The sequence below is a fragment of the Serinus canaria genome, chromosome 3, assembly GCF_022539315.1.
Source record: "Serinus canaria isolate serCan28SL12 chromosome 3, serCan2020, whole genome shotgun sequence".
NCBI classification, from domain to species: Eukaryota; Metazoa; Chordata; class Aves; order Passeriformes; family Fringillidae; genus Serinus; species Serinus canaria.
In genome coordinates, this window is record NC_066316.1 from 9,887,605 (window position 1) to 9,911,764 (window position 24,160).

Consider the following 24,160-nt stretch of genomic DNA (forward strand, 5'->3'; position numbering starts at 1 on the left):
TGCATTTAAAGATTTGGGTTGTCTTCCCTTAGAGCCTTTAAAAAAATACCAAAAGAGAGCGATATGGAGCACGGACGCCCCTTTCGCCACCTTTCGGGGCGTTCCAGAGAAGGAGAAAGGGCTGGGCGCTGGCAGTGCCGAGGAACTACAAGTCCCATGAGGCAGCGGGCGGCCCATGCGTGATAGGCGAGGCAGAGGCGGCTCGCGGGGCGCGCCTGCGCGGTGGCGCCCGCGGTGGTGGCGGGAAGCGCGGCTGAGGTAGCGCGGAGCCGCGGGTCGTGAGGGCCGGGCGGGCCTGAAGGTGAGGGACGGACAAGGGAGGGGAAAGAGGACAGAGGGAAGGTGCTGGTGCTCCCCTCGCCCACGCTGCCCTCGGGTCCGTCAGCGAGCGGGCTGCATGGCCGGGCTGCCGTGGCTGGGCATGCTCGCGTCCGGCGGGGCTCCTTGTCCAGAGTGGGTTTTCCCCCTCTGCACAAGGGCGGGCTGTCCGGAACTGGGATTTTCAGGCACATGCAGAAAGTTTATTTGCCCGAGGGCACTTGGTGATCACTGGTGTTGGCCCAGCTCTTTCACAGATCGCAAAAACCGCTGACTTCGTGTTACAGCCCTATTCCCCACTAATTCCCAGTGCTGATCTGGGAATGGAGCTTGAACTGGGAACTGATGCCTGTTGAAGCTACCCTGAGGTAAAGGTAAAGCTCACAGCTGTGGGCTTGTGCTTTAAACGGGTTTGCTGAGTTGTCTCTTTTTGTGCTCTAAACATCCCAAAAGAGGGAGGCTTTTTTTTTAATAGGTTCAATAATGTATTTTGGATAGGTTCACTAATGTATTTTGAAAACTGTGAGGAACTCACAGTTATGCCTTCCTCCGTGGATTTGTTCTGCTCATATTAGGGACAAGGGGCAACAGGTCTGTAGGTGTGTTTAGAAGTGCTCTTTTTTGTTATCTCTGAAATAAGCCAGTGTTTTGGGGTTTTTTTGCTAGTTTCTGTGGAGAAAAAGCCATACTGGTTATTATGCAAAAACACAGCTGGAGGTAGGTTTTTATAAATGCGAACTTTTCCTTAAGTAATCCTTTCTATTTCTTTCTGAGAAGCCTCTCATTCCTATACTGGAAAAAAAATTCCTCAGTTGTGTTAGCTCAGTTATTGTTGGAGCTGCAAAGTCAACTTGCTTGGGACAGTAAAGTCCTCTTGGGTTTTTTTTTTTTTGTTTTTAGCTCCAAGTTTTTTTAATTTTTTTCAGTTCTCCATTGTGGCTCATCATGCAACACTTGGAGCAGTTCTGCCAGTCTTCAACCACAAATGCTTTTAGAGAGAAGGGAGACACTTCCCCAGAGGGAAATCTCAATTAAATTCTGTTCTTTGTGTACAAGAGTAGATCCCGACCACTCTGTTTTTGTAAGTTATCTGCACAGAAATGCCACTTTAGTGATTTATTGAAAACCACATGATTCTTTATTCAGCAGGGCACAAGGGTTCCTTATTTCTTAGCAATCCTAGAACCTCTTTCCTTTTGTAAAACAGGACAGCACCTGGCAAACTCTTCCTTTCCTGGTGGTTCTGTTCATACACCACACAAACATTTCCACAAGTACTGGAAATTCCACAGGTATATTCCCCAGCACAACAAAGGCTGTTAAATCAAAATTCCTGCTAGTCACTGAAGCATTGTGTTGCACTAAATTTAACTCTGGAGCTCGTAATATTCCATATCTCAATAGCTCCATGATTCAAAGCACTGATCTGGTATAAATTTTATTCCTTGGGAAGTGTTGAGGGAGCAGCTTACTACAAGTGAATTTATGCTGAATCAGGCATCCTCTTGCTTCCTCCAGTGGCTCAAAGCCAGAATAAACTTTTTCTTTTGTGCTGTGGCTTTATGTAACAAAGCCACAGCCACTGGCCCAAAATTTGCTCTGTTCTGATTAGTGCATGTCCACAGTGACCATTAATGAGCCTGTTAATAATCATCAAACAGCAGCCTGGGAATCCACAAGCTTGGATACTGTCACACAGGAATAAGAATAAATTTTTCCTCTTTTATTTTCAATCCCAGCTCTGGCACCTCTAGTAAGAGGGAAGCCCCAAGAGGGAAGGGATCCATTTTTCTGCTCTGGTGAAGGACAGCACTTATGGATCCCCAGTCCAAGGTCTCAGCCTGCTGCTCAAGGTGCCTTGTTCCAATCAGACTGGGGAAGGAGGAGAGCAGCATGAAAGGGATTGTCAGGAACAGGATGCTGCTGTTGGCTGGCAGTGAGCAGGGGTTCTGTCTTTGCAGTGGATGGAGGGAGCTTTGGAATGGTAAACTCCAGTAGGAGACTAGGGCCTCAGCTCTTCATGGGAAGTGCCACTGTGGAAGTGTTATATTTATCCATGTGCAAGAAACTTCCCAGGGCTTCCATTGCAGCTCTGGAAGATGTGCTGAGCCTGGTATTGATGTATGCCGTTCTTGCTTTTAAATTTCCTAAGTGGCTTTGAGCACGACTATGTTTGAAACTTGGTTTGGAAAAATGTGTTTATATTTTATTCTGAACTTTAAAAAAATTTCTTTGAATCTGAAAATATTTTTTGCAGTGCATCTGGTTCCTCTCTACCTTTTCTAGCCTCAAGTCTCACAACTGTATATACTGCTGCTGTCTGTTTTCTCCTAGTGATACGAAAGAAAATGGTGTGTTTATACCCTCTGAGGTACCCCACAATCCCCTTAAGTTGGTCATTCTCTATAAACTTAAGAGTTTTAATACCTCACAGCAGTAGATTGGCTTCAATGTCCTCTGTGTAGCTTTTTTTTCCCCCTCCCCCTGTTGGGGGTTTTTCATGGCAAATCTGGTTTTTGTCCCTACCTCCACGGCAGTTCTGATACCGTTGCTGTAGGGATGTCCTGTGACGCAACTTTGGCTACTTGCAACAAATCTTCCAAGTGATTCAGATTTCATATTCAGCAGCCCGGCAGCTGTTCTTTTCAGGAGCATTTCCTGTTTTCCTTGCTCATTGTTTTTTTACTTTATTGATCTGAAGAATAAAGGTGGTACAAGGTAAATGAAGACACTTTGGTCATAGCAATTCTTTGTTTGGCAAAGGGCAAGAATGGGATAGTTGGCAGAGTTTTATGACTCTGTAAATCACAAATTTCTTTTTCCACAGGAGGAAAAAAATATGGTAACCACAGACTCTTGGTGACAGAAGGAAGTAGACTCTAACTGCTCACAAACACTTCTTGTCGGGATGCAATTCCTACAGATCCTGTCCAGGAAACCAGGGAGCCTGGAAGTGCTTTTTCAAATACCATTTTGCCAAAAGCAATTCCCATACACATGTCTGTCTACCTCTGCATGTGTTTATAGCAAAAAAAAAAAGGAAACAGTTATGACCAAGTTGACCAAGAAAAATACAAGAACTTGGTCCACTCTGTTATATCTTACAAAACCAGCGCCCAAACACCAGAGACAATACTTGAGGAAGACCATTTGTTATATGGGCCACCAACTAAACACACACCTCCAATTAAAGCTGGGACAAGAACTCCCAGGAATTGGGTTCCTTTAATAAACCCCAGCAAGAGAATTCTTCCTGTCAGGAGTGACTCCAACGTGCCCATGAAGATCAGGTTGCAAAGAACGAAGATGCCCAGCGTTACCCGCATCCTTCAGCAAACCCTCTCTCCTCAGCAAGTCTTCTATCTGGAAAGATGGAAGCAGAAAATGATAGAGGAGCTTGGAAAAGAGGGATTTGAAGAGTATACCAAAAGTAAGTCTAGCCACAGTGGGATTGCAGAGTAGAAGCAGTAGTTTGGATTGCTGGCAGGTACAATGGGCCAAGTGAAATCCATGAAGTTGTTTCTATTTTATGAGGGCATGTTGTGAGTGTACCTGTTACCAGTGAGCCTAAGCTCTGGTCTTTATTCTGGGACCACTAAAATGGATTTAGAAATTTGTGGAAAATGAGAGTCATACTGTAGGCATACTTCGCTCAATCCTGTCTGACTTTTCCTTTAGTTCTTGATTTGCCAGTATCTAATTAGAAATAGGTATTTGACAGATGATGTTACTGAGCCTCTTTGCAGTTACAAAGCTACTTTGTAACAAGATGGAAATAGGCATTTTAAACTCATATAGTCCTGAGCCTTTAAAACCCCATGTGTCCTGCTGTTTATGGTGAGGTTTTTCAGTAACTGTTTGGCTTGTCCAGTGTGTGTATGTATGAGTAATCACTGAGACTAAAAAAGTAAAGGAAGCATTACTATAAGGGATACCAATTTCACTACTGACAATTTATTTCTGTTTCTTTCCCTTCTCCCCACACCCTCAGACTTTCAGTACAAAAATTGGGACTGGTTTAAGAGCTACATTGTGGAATATGTAGGACACTAATCCAAAGTAGTCTAAAATGTGAGGGGGTGTGGCATTCACGTTCTCTGAAAAAACCCCTTCACCCAGGATTTTTCTTCTGGGAAGCTGAGAAGCCTCAGAGAAAAGGAAAACAATTCTTATCTCATTTGCTACTCCTCTGTTTTGCTCATGTGGAATGTGTTTGGGGATTGTTTACCCACAGGTAATTGCTTGATTGGATTCTGGTGTGAGTCGTTCTGACTCATTGGCCAATTGGGGCCAAGCTGTGTTGAGACTCCAGAGAGTCACAAGTTTTCATTATTATCTTAGTATTGAGTATCTTTTCTGTATTCTTTAGTATAGTTTAGTAGTATTTTTTAATATAATATAGTAATAAATTAGTATAATATATAGTATAGTAATATAGTATAATAAAGTAATAAATTAGACTTCTGAGAACGTGGAGTCAGATGCATCATTCCTGCCTTTGTTGGGGCATTCCCTGCAAATACAATAAGGGGGTTTTCCCATTTTTCTTAGATCTTTTTCTCCAAGGAGAGCTCTTCCATTCAGCTTTGGAATCGATATTCCTGTCTGAAGAGACAGCAGCTAGGGACCAGGGTGAGGATGATGTCGTGGCTGGCTACTTATCCAGTGTGGAGCGTGTCTTGCAAGACATCAGCGAGGTGAAGGCTCTGGAGAGTGGAGTTCACCATGAGACCCTGCAGTACCTGGGCCTGGTTGACTGCGTGGCCAAGTATCAGTGAGTGCCCTTTCCCCAAAACCCCTGTCATGTGATGCCATGGGGGCCAGGGTGTGATTGAGTGGTTGGGGGAAGCTGGACAGATCTCTAGGACTGACAGGCTCAAGGAACTCCCTTGGATGATCCTCAGGGCAGAAGTGCTGGTTTTCCTGGTGAGGAGCTCCCTACTGGAGAAGGGACAGGTTTAAGCAATTGTCAGCATTTTCCAGGAACTGCAGCAGGTTTTAGTAAGTTAGTTTTAGTTTGGTTTTTAGGATCTAAACTGCCAGTGTGAAAAAGACTTGTTTAGTCATAATAATGAGCAACGTGACATCAGGGAGAAACAGGCTGAGAGTGAAAAGTCTTTATGTGCTGTCTCCCTTATTTCTTACTTGAGACTAAACTTAAGTTTAAACCATTGTCCTGTCTTGTTCTCCTGTGCAGGGGCCAACTGTGTGTGATAGACTGGAAAACTTCAGAGAAGCCAAAGCCACTTCTGCAGAATACTTATGACAACCCGTTACAGGTTGCAGCATATATTGGAGCCATAAATCATGATGCCAATTATGACTTCCAGGTCAGTAGGCCTGCTGCATGCCAAAACAAGTAGCAATGCCTGTGTGATCTTCATTTCTTCCTGCCTTTAGAACCTGCTGCCCACCGTGGAAGTGTTGGCAGGATTTGTAACAAAGGAGCCCAGTCTGAGATCAGGTTAAGATGTCATACTGTGAAATAATTCCACTGCTCCTGCTAATCCTGCTGGCCTTGGCTGCCAGTAGTGAATTTTCAGTGGTTTTAAGCAAGTGCTCAGTGGGACCAAGGGATGCTCAGATGAACTCCCATGTACTTGGCATGGGGGCAATCTCCTGTGTGGTTTTTGTTTGTGTCAAGAGTAGGAAGGGGCAGGAGAGGAAATAGAGCAAAATAACCTGCAAACAAGAAAATGGTGTGGGAGGGTCTTGTCTGCATCCTGTCTTGCTGTGTCCCATTAGCAAATGAGGGACTAAGTGGTGCACTTGGTGTCTGGGAGCTGTACTGTGTTTCCTCTGGGAAAAGTAGTGTGTTGGGAGTCACTTTATCAGAAAACTGTGGAATAATGTTTTTAAAGACTCCAAAAGCAATTCTAGCCTGCCTGCTTGGCCTGAAGGAGTTTTACCTCAGTACAGATATTGAAGGGGGAAAATATGAAGCAGAAGTGAGCAGGGTAATTTGTATGCTGTGCCAAGGACTTTTAGAATACTGTAGAGTTCAGTGAGCACAAGCACTCCACAGACATGATCCTGACAGAGTGAAATATGGGCTGGAATTCTGCTAGTAGCTTCCTGCCCCCCACTGCCAGTGGCTGTTTGGGATTTGGGATTTGTCAGGTATGAAAGATGTCAGAACATACCTAAGTAACCATTTCTATCCAGACTGAAGCTGGAGGGTGGCATCAGTCTGGTTGTATGGCCCCAGGCAAAAACTCCTCAGTCTCTGGCAATTTTCCTGGCATCTGCAGGGTTTAAATATCACTCATCCTCAGAGTTCATGTCCCCTGGTTTTCACTGGAGGTACCCAGAGCTTTGAGCTCGGGGTTTTTGGAGGATTTGAATGTTAAGTCTCCAAGTGTTTTATGGTGAGCTATTGCCCCTTTTTATTCCCCATTCCTCATGTGAGATGTGTGTGTTGGGAAGATGTTTTGCAGTGAGGTTTAGCTCTTAGGCTTGCACACAGCTGTTGGGTCTGTGACCGCCCCTGTTTGTGCTGCAGGTTCGCTGTGGGCTCGTCGTGGTTGCCTACAAGGACGGCTCCCCAGCACATCCGCATTTCATGGATCCTGACCTGTGCTCTCAGTACTGGAATAAGTGGCTCTTGCGCCTGGAGGAGTACATGGACAAAAACTGACCCAGGCTGAGCACAAGCAAGTGGCCAGAGACAAAGGAAGAACCTTTTGTTTAAATGTACCACTTTCATGTTCTTTTTTTGAGTAACTTTGGCTAATTTCTTACTAGCAGGGCTCCCTTCTCTCCCCTCTATTTCCTTATATTGTAGGTGACCTCAGTGGTCCAGGCAGAAAAAAACCAACTTATTTGGCCTCTCTTTTTTATCCCACACAGTTTATACAGCCAGGGGTTGATAGAAAAGTTTCTACTATCAAGTAAAACTGCTTGATCAAATAATCTTTTTTTTTCCCTTTAAAAATCACAAATGAAAGTTGCAGAACTGAGTCTTTAAAAATGACGTTTGTGAACTGAAGCAAAAAACCATCTGTGATGTATGAGCTGAGAGAAATGCAAATGATAAAGAAGTGGGTATAGTAGACTGGGTTTCAGTCAGTTCTTGCTCATGCCATCATCAGGCATGAGCAAGAACTGACTGAAATGTTATAATTTGTGGTTTTTCTTAGAGCTACAACTGGAAAACCTGTGCTGAGAGCTACAATGAAAGTCCTCATTAGTTCTCATTTAGAACAGCACAGCAAAGTGGCCACTTAGCAGAAGTGGCTCAGCAAGAGAGGAGCAGAATTGGAGCCAACACTCCCAGAAATTTCCAGCGAGTGTTCTGAGAGGTGGGAATGTTGGCTGCTGCTGGTGGCTCCTCCTGCAGGTGTTTTAGCGCCCAGCCCACAGAAAAGCATTGTGAGATGGGCTGTGTGCCTTGGCTTGGGAGCTCTCCTGACTCTGCTGTGGGCCTGAGCACGCCCTGTGGAACAATCCTCAGTGCCACATGAATGAGTTTCTGTATCAAAGCAGGCCTGTGGCTGTGAAGCTGGGCCTTCTGAGGGGTGAAGAGCTGCTGGTTGGGTTTTGGGGGCTGTTTTTTATGGGTTTCTCTTTGTTTTTTGGTTTGGGTTTTTTTTTCCAAATAAGTTTGTGAATTAATGTTTTGAAACTGAATTTTTACTTTTGAAGCACATAAAATCAAGTCTGTAAAGCAGAGAATAAGCCTTGATCATGTCAGGCAGTATTGTTCTGGAAATTTTTTTTCCTCATTCTCTTTGTCTTCTATGACTTGTATGTGTGAGTTTTCACAATAACAATGCAGCTTACAAATAAATTTTTGACCAACCCCTGAGCTTCAAGAAAATCAGCCAGAACCCCTTGCCTGGGGAAGGCTGCCAGCAAAGCCAGTTTGTAAACACAAGTCCCAGCTGAGTCTGTACCTCAGAGAGCCAGGAGGAGGCAGACAGCCTTCAAAAGACAGCAGTGGTGGGAGTCACTGTGTCTGGCACTTCTGAAAGCCTGGCTGCTGCCTTGGGCACCCCTGGCTGAGCTGTGGAGCATTGCTGGAGCAGCACAAGCTGGTTTGTCCTGTAACAGGACTGGCAGGTGGCTGTCACCAGTGTCACACAAACCCAAACACACTCTGTGACCAGTTTCAATTAAGCTGCCAGACTGTTAAAGTGATACACCCAGGGCACTGCTACAGGCACTGTCTGTCCTCTGCAGAAAAACTTGCTGGGCAGCCAGGGCAGTTACCTAGCTCTGACATCCAGAGCTTCACTCTCCAACCAGGATGGCTTTTTCCCTGGAGCCTGCTAGCTGCTCCCTTTCTCTTTTGCTGTGAATCCTTTCTGTGCCCAGCTCACCGTGCCTGTGGTTCTGTCAGCAGGGATGTGCTGTGACAGTGACACTGAAGGGAGAGCAAAAGCAACATGTGGTGCTGGAAGGATAAAAAAACAACCCATGCACGCAGGTACACAAACAAAACATGTCTCTGGCTGGAGAGGAAGGGTTCAGCCCCAGCTCTGCTGTGCAAGGGAAGGGCTGAGGTTTCAGCAGAGCTGAGCACATGAATCCCCTGCAGTCAGGTGAACATTAATCCCATTGCAGAGCAACCTTCCCTTTACGCTGCTCAGTTATAAGACCTGGGGGTCAGTGTATAGAAGCTTTAGCTTTCTGCAAAGTCAGGATCTTCTCATTTATCTCAGATGATTTTTTTTTTTTCCCCCACCAACTTCCCATTTATTAAAGTATTCTACAAACTTCCGGCTACATAGGATTAGTTTGTTCTTAACACAGTAGCATGACTTTATTATCCTCATTTTCAAGGTCTTGAGCACCAACAGTTGTGCTGAATGAAGCATTAACATCCTTAGGAATGCTTTAAGACCCCTAGAATCTTTTCCCCACAAAAACCCAAGCAGGTGCCTGTAAAAAACCTGAAGCAAGTTGAAAAGATTTTTTTACAATTCTTGCAAAGTTGCTCAAAATGTTTCATTTTAGCAGCACTGACTGTGAAAGTCCTGGCTAAGCCTGACTTTGTATTTTTGGTGGAAGGAGCCTTCTACACTTACAGTGGTCACAGAGGAGAGCCAGATTGGTGCCTGCAGCTTTGCACTGTTCTCCTGAAGCAGACACAGACTCAGTCCCCCTTTCCACTGCATTGTTGTATTAATGAACAGGCACTTGAATACAAAAGACAAAAAAACCCCAAAAAACCAAACACACACACACACAATAAAATATGCACAAAATTGCATTTCATCATGACAGAAAATACTTAATTTCAAGTCATTACAGTGCTTTCTTTGGGTTTCTGGGTTGCTATTGGTGTATGTTAAAAAGATGTGGTAATAATCCTCCAAGTGAGCACAGCAAGTCCAGGAACACCAGAGCTAAGATTTCACTTGTATATCAACATGATAAAAGTAAGTTCGTGGCTTCGAGCACTTAATACACAACCAAAAGTCTGCCATAGAATAATGTCATTTGCTAGTGGAGAAACTTTGAGATGAAAACATTCTCCATCCTTTGGGAAGAGTTTCGACTCGCCTTGGATCACACTTCCATACATTGTTAGCAGGCTGCACGGGGGGCAGAGCTGAGGGTGTTTGCACTTTGTAACTCATTGGATGATACAAGGCACTCCTGTTCTTAAGGCACTTCAATTAACGTTGCATAGAACCCAGTACCAGTAGCGCTCTTACCCAACACTTTTCACCCAAACCTCTCATAAGTAATTTGCATGGGAGGTAGCAGTTATTCACTTTACAAAATACAAATACACCTGGGGAAAGGTGAACTCATTTGTCAGGGGTGTTCAGACCTGACAGAAAACAGGTTGCCCAAATGTCGGTTCAGTAAATACTCCATCCGAGAGGTGACAGCCTTTGCAAGCATTCCGTTTTTATTGGCCAGATAAAAAAAAAAAAAGTCTGATGTTTCCATCACAAACGGGAGTATTTCTGTCAAGCTGAGCCTTTACCAACATCAAGAGAGTCCCGTTAACAAAAGCATCCCTTTAATTTCTTTCAAAATTGTTCTTAAAAAAATTAGATATGTAGTCCTACATGTAAACTTCATTCCTGCCGAGCACCGAGCATCGGTGAGCGTCACTCGTCCTTGCCCTCCTCTTTGGAGTTCCTCTGCAGGACGGGGCTGAGTTTGGTTTGCAGAACAGCTGCGAGTTTTTTGGAGGTTTTCTTCAGGAAGGCGCTGCCGGGGTGGACGCCGCTGACGTGCAGGTACAGGTCCTCCTGCGTGGGGCCTGTGTAGCCGCAGTCCTCGCACACGTAGAGCTTGTCCCTCCTCTGCTTGTAGGCGTACTGCTGCTGCACACCGTGGATCTTCTTCAGGTGAGACTCCAGCGAGCAGCGCTGCGTGAAGGCCTTGTTGCAAACCTCACACTTGTAGGGACGAATGCCTGCAGGGGGAGAGGAAAGAACAGAGGTTACTGTGGCATTCACGCTCAGGATTTTTCTCCTAGGAAGCTGAGAAGCCTCAGAGAAAAAGAAAACAATTGTTTCATTTGCTTTTCTTGTGTTGTCCTCACTGTGGAATGTGTTTGGGGATTGTTTACCCACAGGTGAGTGTTCCATTGGATTCTGCTGTGAGTTGTTTCCACTCTTTGGCCAGCTGGGGCCAAGCTGTGTCGGGACTCTGGAGAGAGTCACAAGTTTTTATTATTATCTTTTTAGCATTCAGTAAATATCCTTTCTGTATAATGTAATGCAATGTAGTGCAGTATAGTGCAGTATGATAGGATATAGTATGATATGATATGATATGAATATAGTAATAAATCATCCTTCTGAGAACATGGGGTCAGATGCATCATTCCTCCCTGCCACGAGGGTCCATGCAAATACAATAGGTTGTGTCACCTGTTGTGTCACCTGTGTCTTGTTTCCTACAGCCAACCAAGAGCAAGGCTCTGGCACATCAGCTGCTGAGATGGTATCCAGCAGCCCAAGGAGCTGCCTGTCTAAACAAAACATCCTCCTTTCGGGCTATGGGTTCATATATTTAGGCATAGAAAACCTAGGAATGTTATCCTCAGCAACTGCTAAGGATAACAGATGCCCATCAGTGGTTTGGTCCTAAGGCAGCCATTATCAACTCCTGCAAAACTTATTTTACACCCCTGACTGTTTGAAATCCTGTGATTAGGTAAAACTATCAGTTTCAGCTTTTACAATGAATGAAAACTTCTGTCTTGGTAAGATTTTAATTTTTCTCTTTTGTTTAATGAGGCTTCAGTGAACAGCAGTGAATGTCCAGGGATCCCAAATGCTTTCATACCACACAGTTTTGATGACTGAGATTACAAATTCTAGAGAAGTGCAGGAAGATGAAAGAAATAACTGTGTGTTTCCAGAGGAGGGAGAAGAAACTGGCTTGTGATTTGAAAGCCCAGACAACCAACACCACAAAAATCAATTTTACCACCAATCAACACTGATTTAACAACAACTCCCCCAGTGCTTAAAGAGCTGAGGATTTAGCAACACTTGAAAGAACCTAACCAGAAGGAATTCTGCTTACTAGACTAGATCAGCAAGTTTCCAAGCAAAGACCACCCTTAAAACTGATATAAGGAGTCACCTAATCCCCTTTTTTCCCCAGGGAAGGTGGAATGCCAGGGTCTGGAAGATCCTACAGTGAGTCAGGCAGAAATGGGTAAACCAGACTGGTCTGCTCAGACAGCTGTAACTTTGTGATTGCATTAAGTTACCAGTCAGGACCTGATCTATCTACCAGAAATCCAAGCCAATTAGAAGTTCCAATAAGCAGCATCTCAACTGTATTTTTGTTTAGTTAAAAGAGGTTATCCCAGATAGCTCTATCCCACCAGACAGAACTATCAAGACAGAGGTTTCCTAATGCCTGCTGCTGTGAAATTGCTTCATTTCCATTAAACTGCAGTTGGAGAGAAAGCCCAAACCTTCATTAGAATTCACACACAAAAAGCAGTTTCGTGCTCATTTGAAGGCAATTTAAACCTCCACCATCCTTGGTGCCTGCTCCAGCCCTCCACAGGCAGGAACACAAGCACAGAAAGAGCAGTGCCAGGATGGCACAGCCCATTAGGGCTGTGGGAACCTCTTCATCACTTAGGAATCATTTAAAATCATTTAGGAATCATTTTAAATTATTCTGACCAGAGACCCTCCTGGGTTTATTTTTTGACTCTCTGATGAGGAGACAGCTTGAAAAATCACTTCTTTTGGAAGCACTGACTCCACACTCCAGCCATACCCCAGTGGCAGCTCTCCTTCCCACATAAAAGCTTTGCAAACAAACCCAAACAGCCCAAAACATTGACTCCAGACAGTGCCTTCCCATCCAAACAGGTGTCATTGTTTTGGGGGGCTCTACTACTAAGAAACAGCTCCTGCCTACCAACATCCTTGTGTCACATCTAACAGTTCACCTGGTTACTGGGGCTCTGCAGAGCAAGCCCAAATAATCTCTAGCTCCCATTGGGTGACCACACCTCTGGAAAGATGGGAAGCGCCTGTGAGATGTGGTGGATGCACCTTTTGGATGCCTAACAGTGCAAAGTCAAAGCCTGCTGAGCACAGCCAGCCTGGCTACCAGGAACTATCGCCCTTGGAGAGGATGGGGTTGATGTTTATTTAAGCCATTGCTTCCACCAAGGAAAAAAGAAAGCCAAACAAACTGGCAGCCTTCTCCCTGCTCCAGGCTGGGGTAAGAAGTTTTGGGAAAAGTGAGTTGGATTTGGGGCAACAGGAACACAACCATTGTGATTTGGGATGGACTCAGGAACTGACCCCACAGCAGTGGTCACAGACAGCACATCCTGCAGCCTGGAGGAGGCACAGCATGAACCACACTCTGCTCCCTCCGACATTTCCAAAATCAAGCCAGAATCCCATCCTGATGGGATGAAAGCATTCAAGAATGAAAGCATTCAAGATTTTCCTGCTGGGTGAAACCTTCACAGTCTCCTTGCAATCAAGTGGGGGATTTCACGTGCATGGTTTGGGACTGAGGCATCTGTGGCCAGCTTGGATTCAGGGGTTAAAACAAATTCTGTTTAGTGGTTTCCTTCCAGGGATAGCAACCCTTATCTGGCTACATCTGTGAACACAAGGGTTTAGGCTATGTGCACCTTTCTTGCTCCTGCACTCAGCTGATACCCTGGATGGAGAAGGGAAGTCCTCTCTGCTGCCAGAGAGTTGTTTTATGTGCTGCCTTCACTAGTCACACCTCCAGCTGCCCCAGGTCCCTCAAAAACCATCCTGAACAGCCATCAGCTGGAAGGCTCCCAACAGCAAAAACCCCAGGAAACTGCTGCTCGTTGCCTCTAGAGGGCAAAGCGTTTTCACAGAGCTCCTGCCTCCATCCACATCGCTGTGCACGGATAACTGCAGCGATTTGCTGTCCCGGGGTGGTTATCCCTGGCAGGTTATCCCGGGGGTTATCGCAGCCTCGCTGCCCCAGGCATGGCAGCAGGGGGCTGTGCCTACACCAGGTGTGGATGGCAGGTCCTGCATCCTCAGTGCTTCACAGGGATTGCAATAGTTCTCCTCAGACTTCATCATTCCCAGGACTTTTCTCTGTCCAGAACACACTTACTCTGTCTTCCCCTTTTCTCCACTGCATCCCCACTATTTTTGGCAAATAATGTTAACCAGGGCTTCGTGTTATGATCTCACCAGGTTACCCTCACCCTCTCCTTGTCCCATCCCACCCCTTCTCCCCGGAGCCTCCCGCCGGTCCCCAGGGATCACATTCTCACCAGTATGGGTCCGGACATGCCTCTTCAGATCAAAGGTGTCATTGAAGCCTTTTCCACAGAAGGTGCACAAGTGTCTCTTCACCTGGCTGTGGCACTTGATGTGACGGTTGAGCATCCTCTGCAGGCGAAAGCCTTTGCCACACAGCTCGCAGCTATGCAGGGCAGCATCGTTGCAGGTGCCCGTCGTGAACTGGGGAGTGGGAGAGGACTGTGTGAGCATTGGCATGAGCCAGCAGAAGGAATCAAGCAAAACAAGCAGGGATTATTGTGGCATTAAAAAAAAAAAAAAAAAGGGGGGGGAATATATTAAAAATGAAAAGTGAAAGCATTCAAGATTTTCTCTCTGGATGAAAACTTCGTGCTTTCCTTGCGATCAAGTGGGGGATTTCATGTGCACGGTTTGGGACTGAGGCATTCTTGGATTCAGGGGCTAAAACAAATCCTGGGAAGTGGTTTCCTTTCAGGGATAGCAACCCTTGTGTGGCTACATCTGTGAACACAAGGGTTTAGGCTATGTGCACCTTTCTTGCTCCTGCACTCAGCTGATACCCTGGATGGAGAAGGGAAGTCCTCTCTGCTGCCAGAGCTGTTTTATGTGCTGCCTTCAGCAGTCACACCTCCAGCTGCCCCAGGTCCCTCAAAAACCAGCCAGCAGTGATAAAAAAAAGTGGTTTTGGTGAGATAAGCCCAAGGCACGTTGTGCTGACTCAGCAAAGACTGAAACAATGGCCCTAATCTCGCCCCGTTGGTGTCCCCCCACTTGTTAATTAACAGCAAAGTGACATTAGGGGGTAATCTCATTCCCACTCCTAGCACCAAAAACATTGTGCCAACACCATGACATGACTAAAGAAGACACTGATGATTCAGCTCCTGGGAAGAACATTCCTCAGAGGGAAGGTTTAATGTCTGGAAAATGTAAATACTGCACTGCTGGTTTAATTATTCCTGGTGGAACACACGGACATGCCCCCTTTTAGACGTCAGGGATGAGGGAAAGCCAGCAGAGCAGACAGGACAACGTGCACACATCCACGGGCTGAAAAGCCCAGCTCTGGTGAAAGGTTTTGCTGTGACAGTCACAAATAGCCCAGGTTAAATTATACAAAGTGGGTTAAAGTCAAACAGCAGCAGGGCAGGCTTTTCACAAGGACAGGAATACGTCTGGGGTTTCTTTTTCCTGAAGAGCCAGTTATTTTTCCCGGTTCTCTTCCTCTGCTTACTACTGAAGCAACGCTACTCGAAATTGTAAAGAAAGATTAAAAAAAAAAAATCCGGCAGCTGTGAAACCACGAGGTGTGAAACTGGAGGGGGAGCCATCTGCGAAGAATCTGTTGGGCAACAGGGCTATGACTCCACCTCAAGCAGCTGCATATAATCGGGCTGAAACCTAATCAGGAGACTTCAGAACACGGTGACTGAAAAGCTGTCAGCCCGGCACAGACAATGGTAATCTTTACAGCTCCATCCAGCACAGCAGTAGCCAGGGTTTAACGAGGTGTTAACTACCAGTGGTAAACACATCTCCTGCCTAGCGCTGGGGTGGCCTGGCTCTACCTCTGCTGAGGGGACCCTGCATGCTCAAAGAGAGATCGGGAGCTCGCTGGGTGTTGAATTCTCAGGTACCAAGAGGACCTAAGGCACCATTTGCCTTCTCCCAGCCTTGGGAGGGAAACCTCTGCGCTGCTCTGCTGGCTCTGCCCAGGGAGCAGCCAGAGCTCCTGCCCTTGCAGCAGAGACGCTCCTCAGCAAAGTCAGAGGAGAGATGATTGCTTCATTTCACCAAGCCCGCAGGTCCACCTCAAGGTGGCAATGGTCTTTCACAGCTATGGAGAACCTTTAGCTGCTTTCTTGATAGGCCATGGTGGGAATGGGGCAGTGTGAAGGGTCACCCCAGTCCTCCTTGGAGAAGGCTTGGGTACAGCCTAGAAGGTAGCTTTGAAGGAGGCCCCACGCTAAGGAACAAGATCCACCCACGCACCATGGGGCATGACTCCTAGCTGCCAGGGCTGGTCCTTCCTGGCTGGGTTCAGAGCTCCTGTGGGACCCGAGCCAAGCAGGTCAGGGGCAGCACATCCTAGGCAAGGATAAGAGAAGGCAAAGGGCACTGGAAGATTATGGCACATCGCTTACAAGGCTTTCCCTGCCGCTGCCACCCTACAGCTGGCTGCTCTCACCTCGGTGTGCGGGACAGGTGCTGTCACCACCAGCACAGAGAGCCCGAGGGACCTGTCACCTGGTGTCCCCGGGCAGCAGCCAGGCCTTGACCTTGAACAGGGGTCACCCCATTACCAGAGAAGAGATGGCTGGGCTGTGGGCGCTTACCTTGATTTTTGACCTGACCATGGGCCGCTTGACGGCCAGGTCCAGCAGCATCGCCCCGCCCGTGCCCAGCTCGCCGGGGGCAGGCTGGGGCGTCGGGGGGTCGCTGGGCTCGGCGTCCCGGGTCCCGCTGCTGCCGCTGCTCTCCAGGCTGCAGCTGTCTTCATAGCCCAGCAGCACGCAGCCGATCCCGCCTGCAAAGGGGTGGGGATGCGATAAAGCGGGGGGACCCCGGGCAGGGCAGGGAGCCGGCGGGCCCCGGTGTTTAACCTGCGGGCGGGCCGCTGGCGGCGGGGGAGGATCCCCGGCTCACGCTGCAATCGGAAACTCAAACACGAACGGTCCCAAAGTTCAAACAAGCCAGCTCCACCGCCTTCCCGTTATACCCCGGGCAAGGGCAGGAGGAGCGGGAAGAGGAGGAGAGGGGGAGGCCAGGAGTACATCACCCCCCCCACTCCCCTCCGCCCTGGGTCCTTCCTTCTCCTCCCCCAGCCACCTTTCTCATGCAAACGAGGTTTCCCACCTTCCTGGACACACACACACTCGCACCCATTCCCCCCCAGGTCCGCTTCCCGCCCCGCCATCCCCGGCGTGGGAGACGCTGCCAGGCATGGGGGCGCACGGCCTGGCGGGGCTGGCACCCCCGCCGCTGCCCGGGCACTTTTCCCCCGAGCGTCGTCCGTGTCCCCTCCACCGCTTTTCGTACAGCTCTCTCTAAAGCCGCAGCCCGCCCCCTCGGGGCTCCCCCGGCCCGGCAAATCCCCCTCCCCAAGTCGCCCCCTCCGCGGACCGCCGGGACCCCGCTCCCTCCGTCCCTGCCGGCGGCGCCCGGCGCGGGGCGGCGGCTGCCGGGCCGTACCTGGGATGTAGGTGTCGGCTCTCTCCTCGTCGGGCAGCCCATCCCAGCTGCGCACCGCCGGCTGCGGGCTCCGGCGCTTCACCAGGAAGGCTCTGGGCATGGCGAGGGCAGGGGGCACGGCTGGGCACGGAGCGGAGCGGCCGCTTCAGCCCCGCCGCCCGCCCGCAGCCCGACGGGGCTGCGCTGCCGTCCGGGGGAACGGGACCGCACGCACCGGGCAGAGCCGCTGAGGCGCGGGGAGGGGAAGGGGAGGGGAGGAGAGGGGAGAGGGTGGGGGGGGCGGGGGGGGGAGGAAAGTTTCATAAGGTGGAATAGAAAAATGCACCAGGAAACTTGGGAAGGAGCATGCGTGCTGCAAACATAACGGTGTCAACAAGTCTGCTTACCTGTCCGACCGGTTGGAGCAGCTGAGCTTTGTTCCAGCCCTTCCTAAGGCATGAATGTTTGCAAAAGAATTTAACGTCTGAAAATTAAAAAAAGAAAAAAAAAAAAAAAGAAAAAGAACAACAAAAACCAAACCAAACCAAAAACCCAAGCGGGGAGGGAGCCCCGCCGCTGCCGCCTCCTCGCCAGCGGAGCCCCCGCCGGGCCGGACCCCGCTGCCCCTCTCTCCGCCGCCGCACCGGGATGCCCTGCTGGGAATGGGGGCCGAGGTTGCTCCCCGTTCGTGCGGGTCCCGCCGCCCACGGGGGGCCGAGCAGAGAGCCCCCCGGGACAGCCTGTCGAGGTGAAGACTTGCCGAGGAGCCGGGAAAGAGGCCGAGCTGTCCTGGGGGCAGCAGCAGGAAGAGAAAGTTCTTATTACTTTTCTTAATGACTAGCCTTTCTTCTGCTCAGAAAGAAAAAGAGAAAAAGGAAAAATAAATTTATTCTTTTTCAGTCATTGATTTAAAATTCAAAACGTGTCACAGCCTTTTCTCTCCCCCCTCCTTGTTTTTTTTCTTTTCTTTTATTTGCCTCTTGTCGTCTTCCCCCTCTTCCCGAAGTGGAAATGAAACAAAGACAAGAGGTTAGGGTATTGGGGAAGGAAGCAAAAGAAACAGAAGAAAACCCACAAGAAGTCTGCGAGCAGAGCAGAGCCTGCGCCTGGCGTGGCCTTGGGTATTTAACAACATTCAGGGATCCCTTCTCCAGTCTCTGGTTCAATATGAGTTTTTGTGGAAAGCACTTGGTGCCTCTGTCCCCAAGCTCATCCCTGCGGCAGCGGCGGCACCGGGCTGGGGCAGCTGCGGGGATGAGCACCGGGAGCCGTTTCCCTGTTTCCCCACGCGAAGGAAGAGGCCTTTCAAACGGAGTCACTCCTTTTGGGGGAGCCGCTGTCCTCCCACAGGGCAGAGCACGGACCGGGGGGGGTTGATGGGAGTTTCATTGTCGGTTTCATTGAGACCAGGATTTAACTTCAGGGGCTGGACCTGGAGCCTCTGAAAGGAGCACGCCTTCCGAGATCACGGCCAGATGAAAGAGCTCTGCTGGATGCCGATGTCCCCGTTAGTGTTCTGGAGCCCCAGGGGCAAAGCTCCAGCCCCACATCAGGTGATGCACTGTCAGAGAGCACCTCCAGCAGTCTGAATTTTCACCAGGGTATCCCAGCACCTACTTGCTCCCCCTACTCCTGTGGGGAGTTTACATTTTCCGCAGGTACCAGGTGGGAAGGCACCTCAGCATGGCTTCGGGCAATACCTCAGCGAGACCGCACATAAAACCTTCCCTTTCTCTCTTTCTCTTTCAGGCTATGTAATTTCTCTGTTATGTCTGAGATTTTGCTCCAGGACAAAATACAGCTATGTGGGGCTTAATTGATTTTTTTTTTCAGTGCTTTCAGCTTTGAGGTTTCTTTTATTTTAATGACTCCTTGTCTTTTAAGGCGAAAGAGGTAGCAAATGACATTAATCAGAGTGCTCCCAAGCCAAGAGCTTGCTGCGATGACTTCACTGTCATCTGGGCTTTCTCAAATCCTGCTTTGAGGTTCTCACTTAATGAGGTCCTGGAGCACACACTTCACTTCCACGGGGTGCTCTAAGTCAGACGTGCAGTTACAAGCATGGCTGAATCAGGAATAATAACAGTAACAACAATAACAATAATAATATCATCATCAGCTCTGGAGCCTTGACATGAGTGGTCAGGGCTGAGGTGTGCCCAGCACCACAGAAGACACAGAGTGGAGAGAAAGTCCTGCAGCCCCTGGCAAGGCAAGAGGAGCTGTGTGGAGAGGCACCAGCTCCATGAAGGAGAGCATTCCAGGGGTAGTGGGCTGCCTACATGCTGAGCCACTAGCTGGAAATGCAGACTGTTGATGGTTGGTGTTGCTTGGCCAGAGCCCATAGGAAAACCATCCTGCCTTTCCTACAAATACCATTCCTTGGTATTTGCTAACCTGGAGGAGCCTGAGGAGCGTGCTCACAGCATGACCCCACCACCACCATTGCAGGGAGGCACATGAAATGGGATTTTTGGGGATCTTTGGGGATCCTTGTTGTGAGCAAGGCAGCCCACAGACACATCACTGGATGGCCATGTCCTTCTTCATGCTCCCACTGGAGCAATGCATGTACAGCTTCAGCGCTGTAATTAAACTTGATAAATAATGATGCTAATGAGGTAATGGCACAAACATTTCTGTAGGATCTTGTATAATTTTCAGCATTACTTGGGTGTGGGAGAAAATCTAGCACGTTAAATTAATATTTCGGGTGTAAATCAAATTAAATGTACAAAATGTGCCTTAGGGTCAAAGCACAGTGGGACCCACCCTTATGGATTTGACTACTAAAATGTGTTTCACTTCACTCAAATCACTTGGGAGTGAGGAGGGAAAGATGGGATCAAAGAAAGAACCAGCCCTGTGTCGCTGTCTCAATCACTTCCCACACTAACCATGGGTGGGGTTGGATTGTTGGCCATGTGCAAGGGGCAGGGGGACTCATGCCCCCCATTCTGGAGGACCCCATGTCACTGCCAGCATCACCCTGTTGATGTGGCACCCAGGAGAGAGTGGGGACAGTGTGCCTGGGGGCAAGAACCTGGCTGTAGGGAGCCAGGGAAGGAGCTGGGCTTGAGAGGAGCCCAGGAAGGGAAGGCACTGCTCAGGGGACAACAGCTCAGTTTGGTCTGTGAACAGGGAATATTTCAGCTGTGATCCCAGGGAGTCCTGTCCGTTTTTCTTCTTGCCTGGGCTATGTTTCACCACGATCAGCACGGTGAGGCTGCAAAGGGACATGGCCTGGGAGGGATGAGGGTTTGATTGCACAGCCCGTCAGAGCTGAGTGTTGTTGAAAGGCACAGTCCCTCAGCAGTGCCAGGGCAATGCCTTCAGCATGGAATCCAGCCAAGGGACCTTCCTGCTCAACCCTCAGTGACATCTTGTCCCCAGCCATCACTCCTCTGGCATGGGAATGGAGGGAGTCCAGCAGGTCCACCTGCTCTGCCCTGCAGTCACTCAGGACCCCTTTTCTGGCCATTTCTCATTATTTTGAGTCCCACCAGGCCAGGCAGAGATGAGAACCTGGCTGGTACAGCAGTTTGGCCATGCAACCTTTGGTTTCTGGCTCCCAGCAGAACTTGGGTGAGGAGATTTATACAAGTTTACTGACCATGCAGGAGAGGCCACAGCTTCACACCCTTGGGAAAATGAACCTTCATCTTCAGGGTCTGTAGTGTCCTTGACACACCAGGGCTGGGACACCTGGGCTGCTGCAAGTCACCCAAAAACCCAGCTGACCCCCCTTGGCTGGTGAGCCCTCACACTGCTCTCAGGATGCATTTTGGGAGAGATGGGGAAGAGTATGAGTGTCAAAGCACTGCCCAGACCTCTGCAGGACACACCCTGGTGTGACATCAGTTCCCTGAAACGCCCCAAGGCGGGATGGTGAGCACAAGGCACAGTGCAGCACCCAGGAGTGGGCACTGCCAGGCCACCAGGAGCCCTGGGGTCACAGAGCGAGGCTCACAGAACATTCAGCCAAGGCAAGATTACAGCAAGGGAGAGCATCTCCTGTGCAGCCTTTTCCAGCCTCCAGCCTCCTTGGATTACCCAGTGGAGGTCAAGCATGCCATGGGGTCTTTCAGGCAGGATTGTGAGGACCTCTGAGGACTGTCTTGAAAGCCCACAGAAAAGCACCAAACCCTCTCCTTGGACACACACTGCTTCCAGCCCTGGCTTTCCTTCCACCTGGTTGTCTCTGTGTGTCGGAACCCAGGACACTCCTCTGGCTGCCCTGGAGGGCTCGAGACCCTGGCAGGGGGCTCAGAGACCTTGGCACAGAGCCAAAGACACCTGTGCCTTCCATTTTAGCCTATGGAAAAAAATTACCAGCTTTGTGTGAGGATTTACAAACCACAAAAGTCTGAATAGAATGATAGTTTATCACAAAGTGAAAAAGTAGAATTTTGAGGATTTAGAATAGGGGCTCAAGAGGCAAGACGAAAGAATCTAGGTGTGTCCTGTCTTTCTTCATCTTCTTCTTGTCCTCCATCTTCTGCTGTGATGGTGACACTTCTAGACTGGTTTAAGGTAGAGACAGACTGTCTAATGTAAATAATAGGTATTAGAAAATGATTCTAAATAAAGTACACGTAGTTTCTAGTATAAAAAACTAACACCGCCCCAAGGGCAGTCAGTGTGCCTCAACCTGACCTGCTGGACAGATTTCCACAGGTCCAAAAAAGAATGTATTAGATAAAAGAAAATAAATTAGATAAAATAAAAACCAGAGCTGAGGAATCTCGACTTCTTCTTCGGTCGCCGGACTGGGAAAAAAAAGACTCTTTAATACCTTGAGAGCCGTTTCAGCAACACAAAACCCGAGATGAGTGCCGCGGCTCAGCATGTGTCTGTGAAGAGCCGAGGCGCTGCCGGGGATGCTCCGGTCCTGCCCGCGCTGCGCCGCCCGCCCGCGGCAGCGGGGCTGACTCAGCCGGGTTTCGGCAGCGCCCGCCCGCCCGCACCGCGCCTCGCCTCGCCCCAGGGGCTGCTCCTGCCTCCGAGGGCAGCTTCCCACCTAAAGCACGGCCTTTGGGTGAACACCAGCCCGCTGAGAGCAGGGGGATGTGAGCCCTGTTGGGCAGAGCAAAGCTGCTGCCCCGGTCACCCTCTGTGCTGACAGCTCTGGGGCCTGGCCACTGGAAAGCCCTGCTTCCAAGCCAGGTCTTGGCAGCTCTCCTGCTTAGATGAGGAAACACCCCACCGCAGCGGCAGGAGCCAGAGCGGCTCCGGGCCAGCATTATCTTGGAAGGAGGGAGCAGCGGCTCTGCAGGCTGCCCCAGTTTGGAGGGCGATCTGCTTTCCTTGACTGAGCAGGGAGGGATGGAGAAGGTGCCAGCTGGGGGGAGATGCCTCCCCAGGCTGCGGCAGAACCTGCCCTGCCTGTGCTTCGCTGTCGCGTTTCAAAGCACCCCACCAGGCTGACTCACCGGGCTCCTGTCTCCCTGCCTCCCACGGCCCCTGCCACTCCCGGCGTCTCCCTGTCTTCCTCGACCGATGGCTCCACTTCCTTCCCACTCTCCCCAGCGGCTCAGCCCCGTCTCTCTGGCTGCCCATTCACTGTGGCTCCGCTCCCTCGGGGCACCCAGCATCACCACAGGTTCCCACCTGAGCAGAGCCCAGAGGTCCCACTCCCTGTGGAAAAGTCCCCCTGTGAGGTCTGCAGTGATGTTGGACTGCAGCATCCCCTGAGCATCCTCCCCACTGGTATCCATGGCCCTGTGCTTGGGGGAAGGGGCTGCTGCAGGATCCTGTGTGCCTCATATGCCCTACACGTGGTCCAGCACCAGTCTGGGAGCAGTCTGGGAGCATCTCTGCCCCTTGGAGAGATGTCCACTCTTACAAGGTGGCCAGCAGAGCCCTGAGCTCTCAGACTGACATGGAAAGGTGATTGTGTGAGCATCAGTGTCTGGAGAGCTCTGATGCTGAGCTTTGCCTGCACTGTCTAGCTTGGGGTTCTTTGTTGCTTGGTTTCCTGCAGTCCTACTGCCCAGTGTTTCCTCCCTGGGAACTGCAGTGTGCTCCTACCAGCCTGATCCAGCAGCAGAGGTTCCAAGGGCAGTGAAATCACAGGAGTATCCTGCAAGAGTAGTTAAATAATGGACAGAAAGCTAATCCCTCTGAATGTTTCTGCTGTGCTTCAAAATATATCACCTTTTTAGACACCAGCAAATTCACATGGGCTCTGACTTCCAAAAACTTTCACATAGTCAGAGCTCCTCCAGCCTCTTCCAGGAACCAGTCACTGCTGGTGGTGGCCCTCAATGCCCTGTGTCTCCCTGGGGTTTTCACAAGAGACCAAACCCAACAGCTGTGTGAACAGTGAAGAGATGTGGCAGCAGCCTCTCACCCTTCTTGCCCAGTTGTTTGGATTTTGGATTGTCTCTGTCAGGTCACAGAAAGCTTCAGCCAGGTGGGTTTGGCCACTTGAGCAGCTTCCCAGTTCAGTCTCTGGAGGGGGCTGCTGGAATGCAATGGAAAGGATACCACAGGTGGTCTGCAGACACCCCACTCCCTGGCTTTATCCTTGTGAGAGGCATTTTCCCTCCTTGCATTATGCTCAACTCATCATCACCACATCTCCCTGTTCCCATTTTGCTGCCCAGCCTGAGTCTGCTTCCCATGCAGGTATGGGAAGCAGACTCAGGGTGGGCAGATGGGAGGTATTGCCCTGGAAAAGACACATTTTCCCTGGCTCTGGGATGCACAGCACGTCGGGATGCACCACCACCAGGATGCACTGTTGTTGGGATGCACTTGTGGAAGCTGAGAGCTCAAGAAAGGAATGCGAAGCCCATTAGCTGACTGGGATGACAAGCATTTGTTGGGGTTTGGGAAGACAGGGGGAAAGCTCTCCGTGAAAAGCTGGTGGAAAAAAGCTGGATGAGCCACAACTGGGGGCTGACTCAGCCAGGCTCTTTCCAGGTTCCTGAAAAGAATGAGCGTGCCTTTGAACCCCG

At 49.5% G+C, this 24,160-nt stretch overlaps 2 protein-coding genes across 2 annotated transcripts; one reads left to right on the forward strand and one right to left on the reverse strand.

Annotated features, from left to right (window-relative positions):
• The first annotated feature begins 208 nt into the window (after positions 1–208).
• Positions 209–8,916, forward strand: MGME1 (mitochondrial genome maintenance exonuclease 1). Its single transcript, XM_050972312.1, is given in 7 exon segments — positions 209–301; positions 565–692; positions 3,146–3,344; positions 3,347–3,748; positions 4,870–5,092; positions 5,516–5,648; positions 6,821–8,916. Coding segments are annotated over 5 exon segments (1,011 nt in total). The 5' UTR covers positions 209–301; positions 565–692; positions 3,146–3,226; the 3' UTR covers positions 6,956–8,916.
• A 595-nt stretch (positions 8,917–9,511) lies between these two features.
• On the reverse strand, positions 9,512–17,386 carry OVOL2 (ovo like zinc finger 2). The gene is made up of 4 exons (XM_009093691.4): positions 17,220–17,386; positions 16,364–16,554; positions 14,039–14,228; positions 9,512–10,696 (listed from the first exon to the last, which is right to left on the reverse strand). The coding sequence occupies exons 1-4, from the start codon at positions 17,317–17,319 to the stop codon at positions 10,386–10,388; spliced, it is 792 nt and encodes a 263-aa protein (XP_009091939.1). The 5' UTR covers positions 17,320–17,386; the 3' UTR covers positions 9,512–10,385.
• Positions 17,387–24,160: the final 6,774 nt, after the last annotated feature.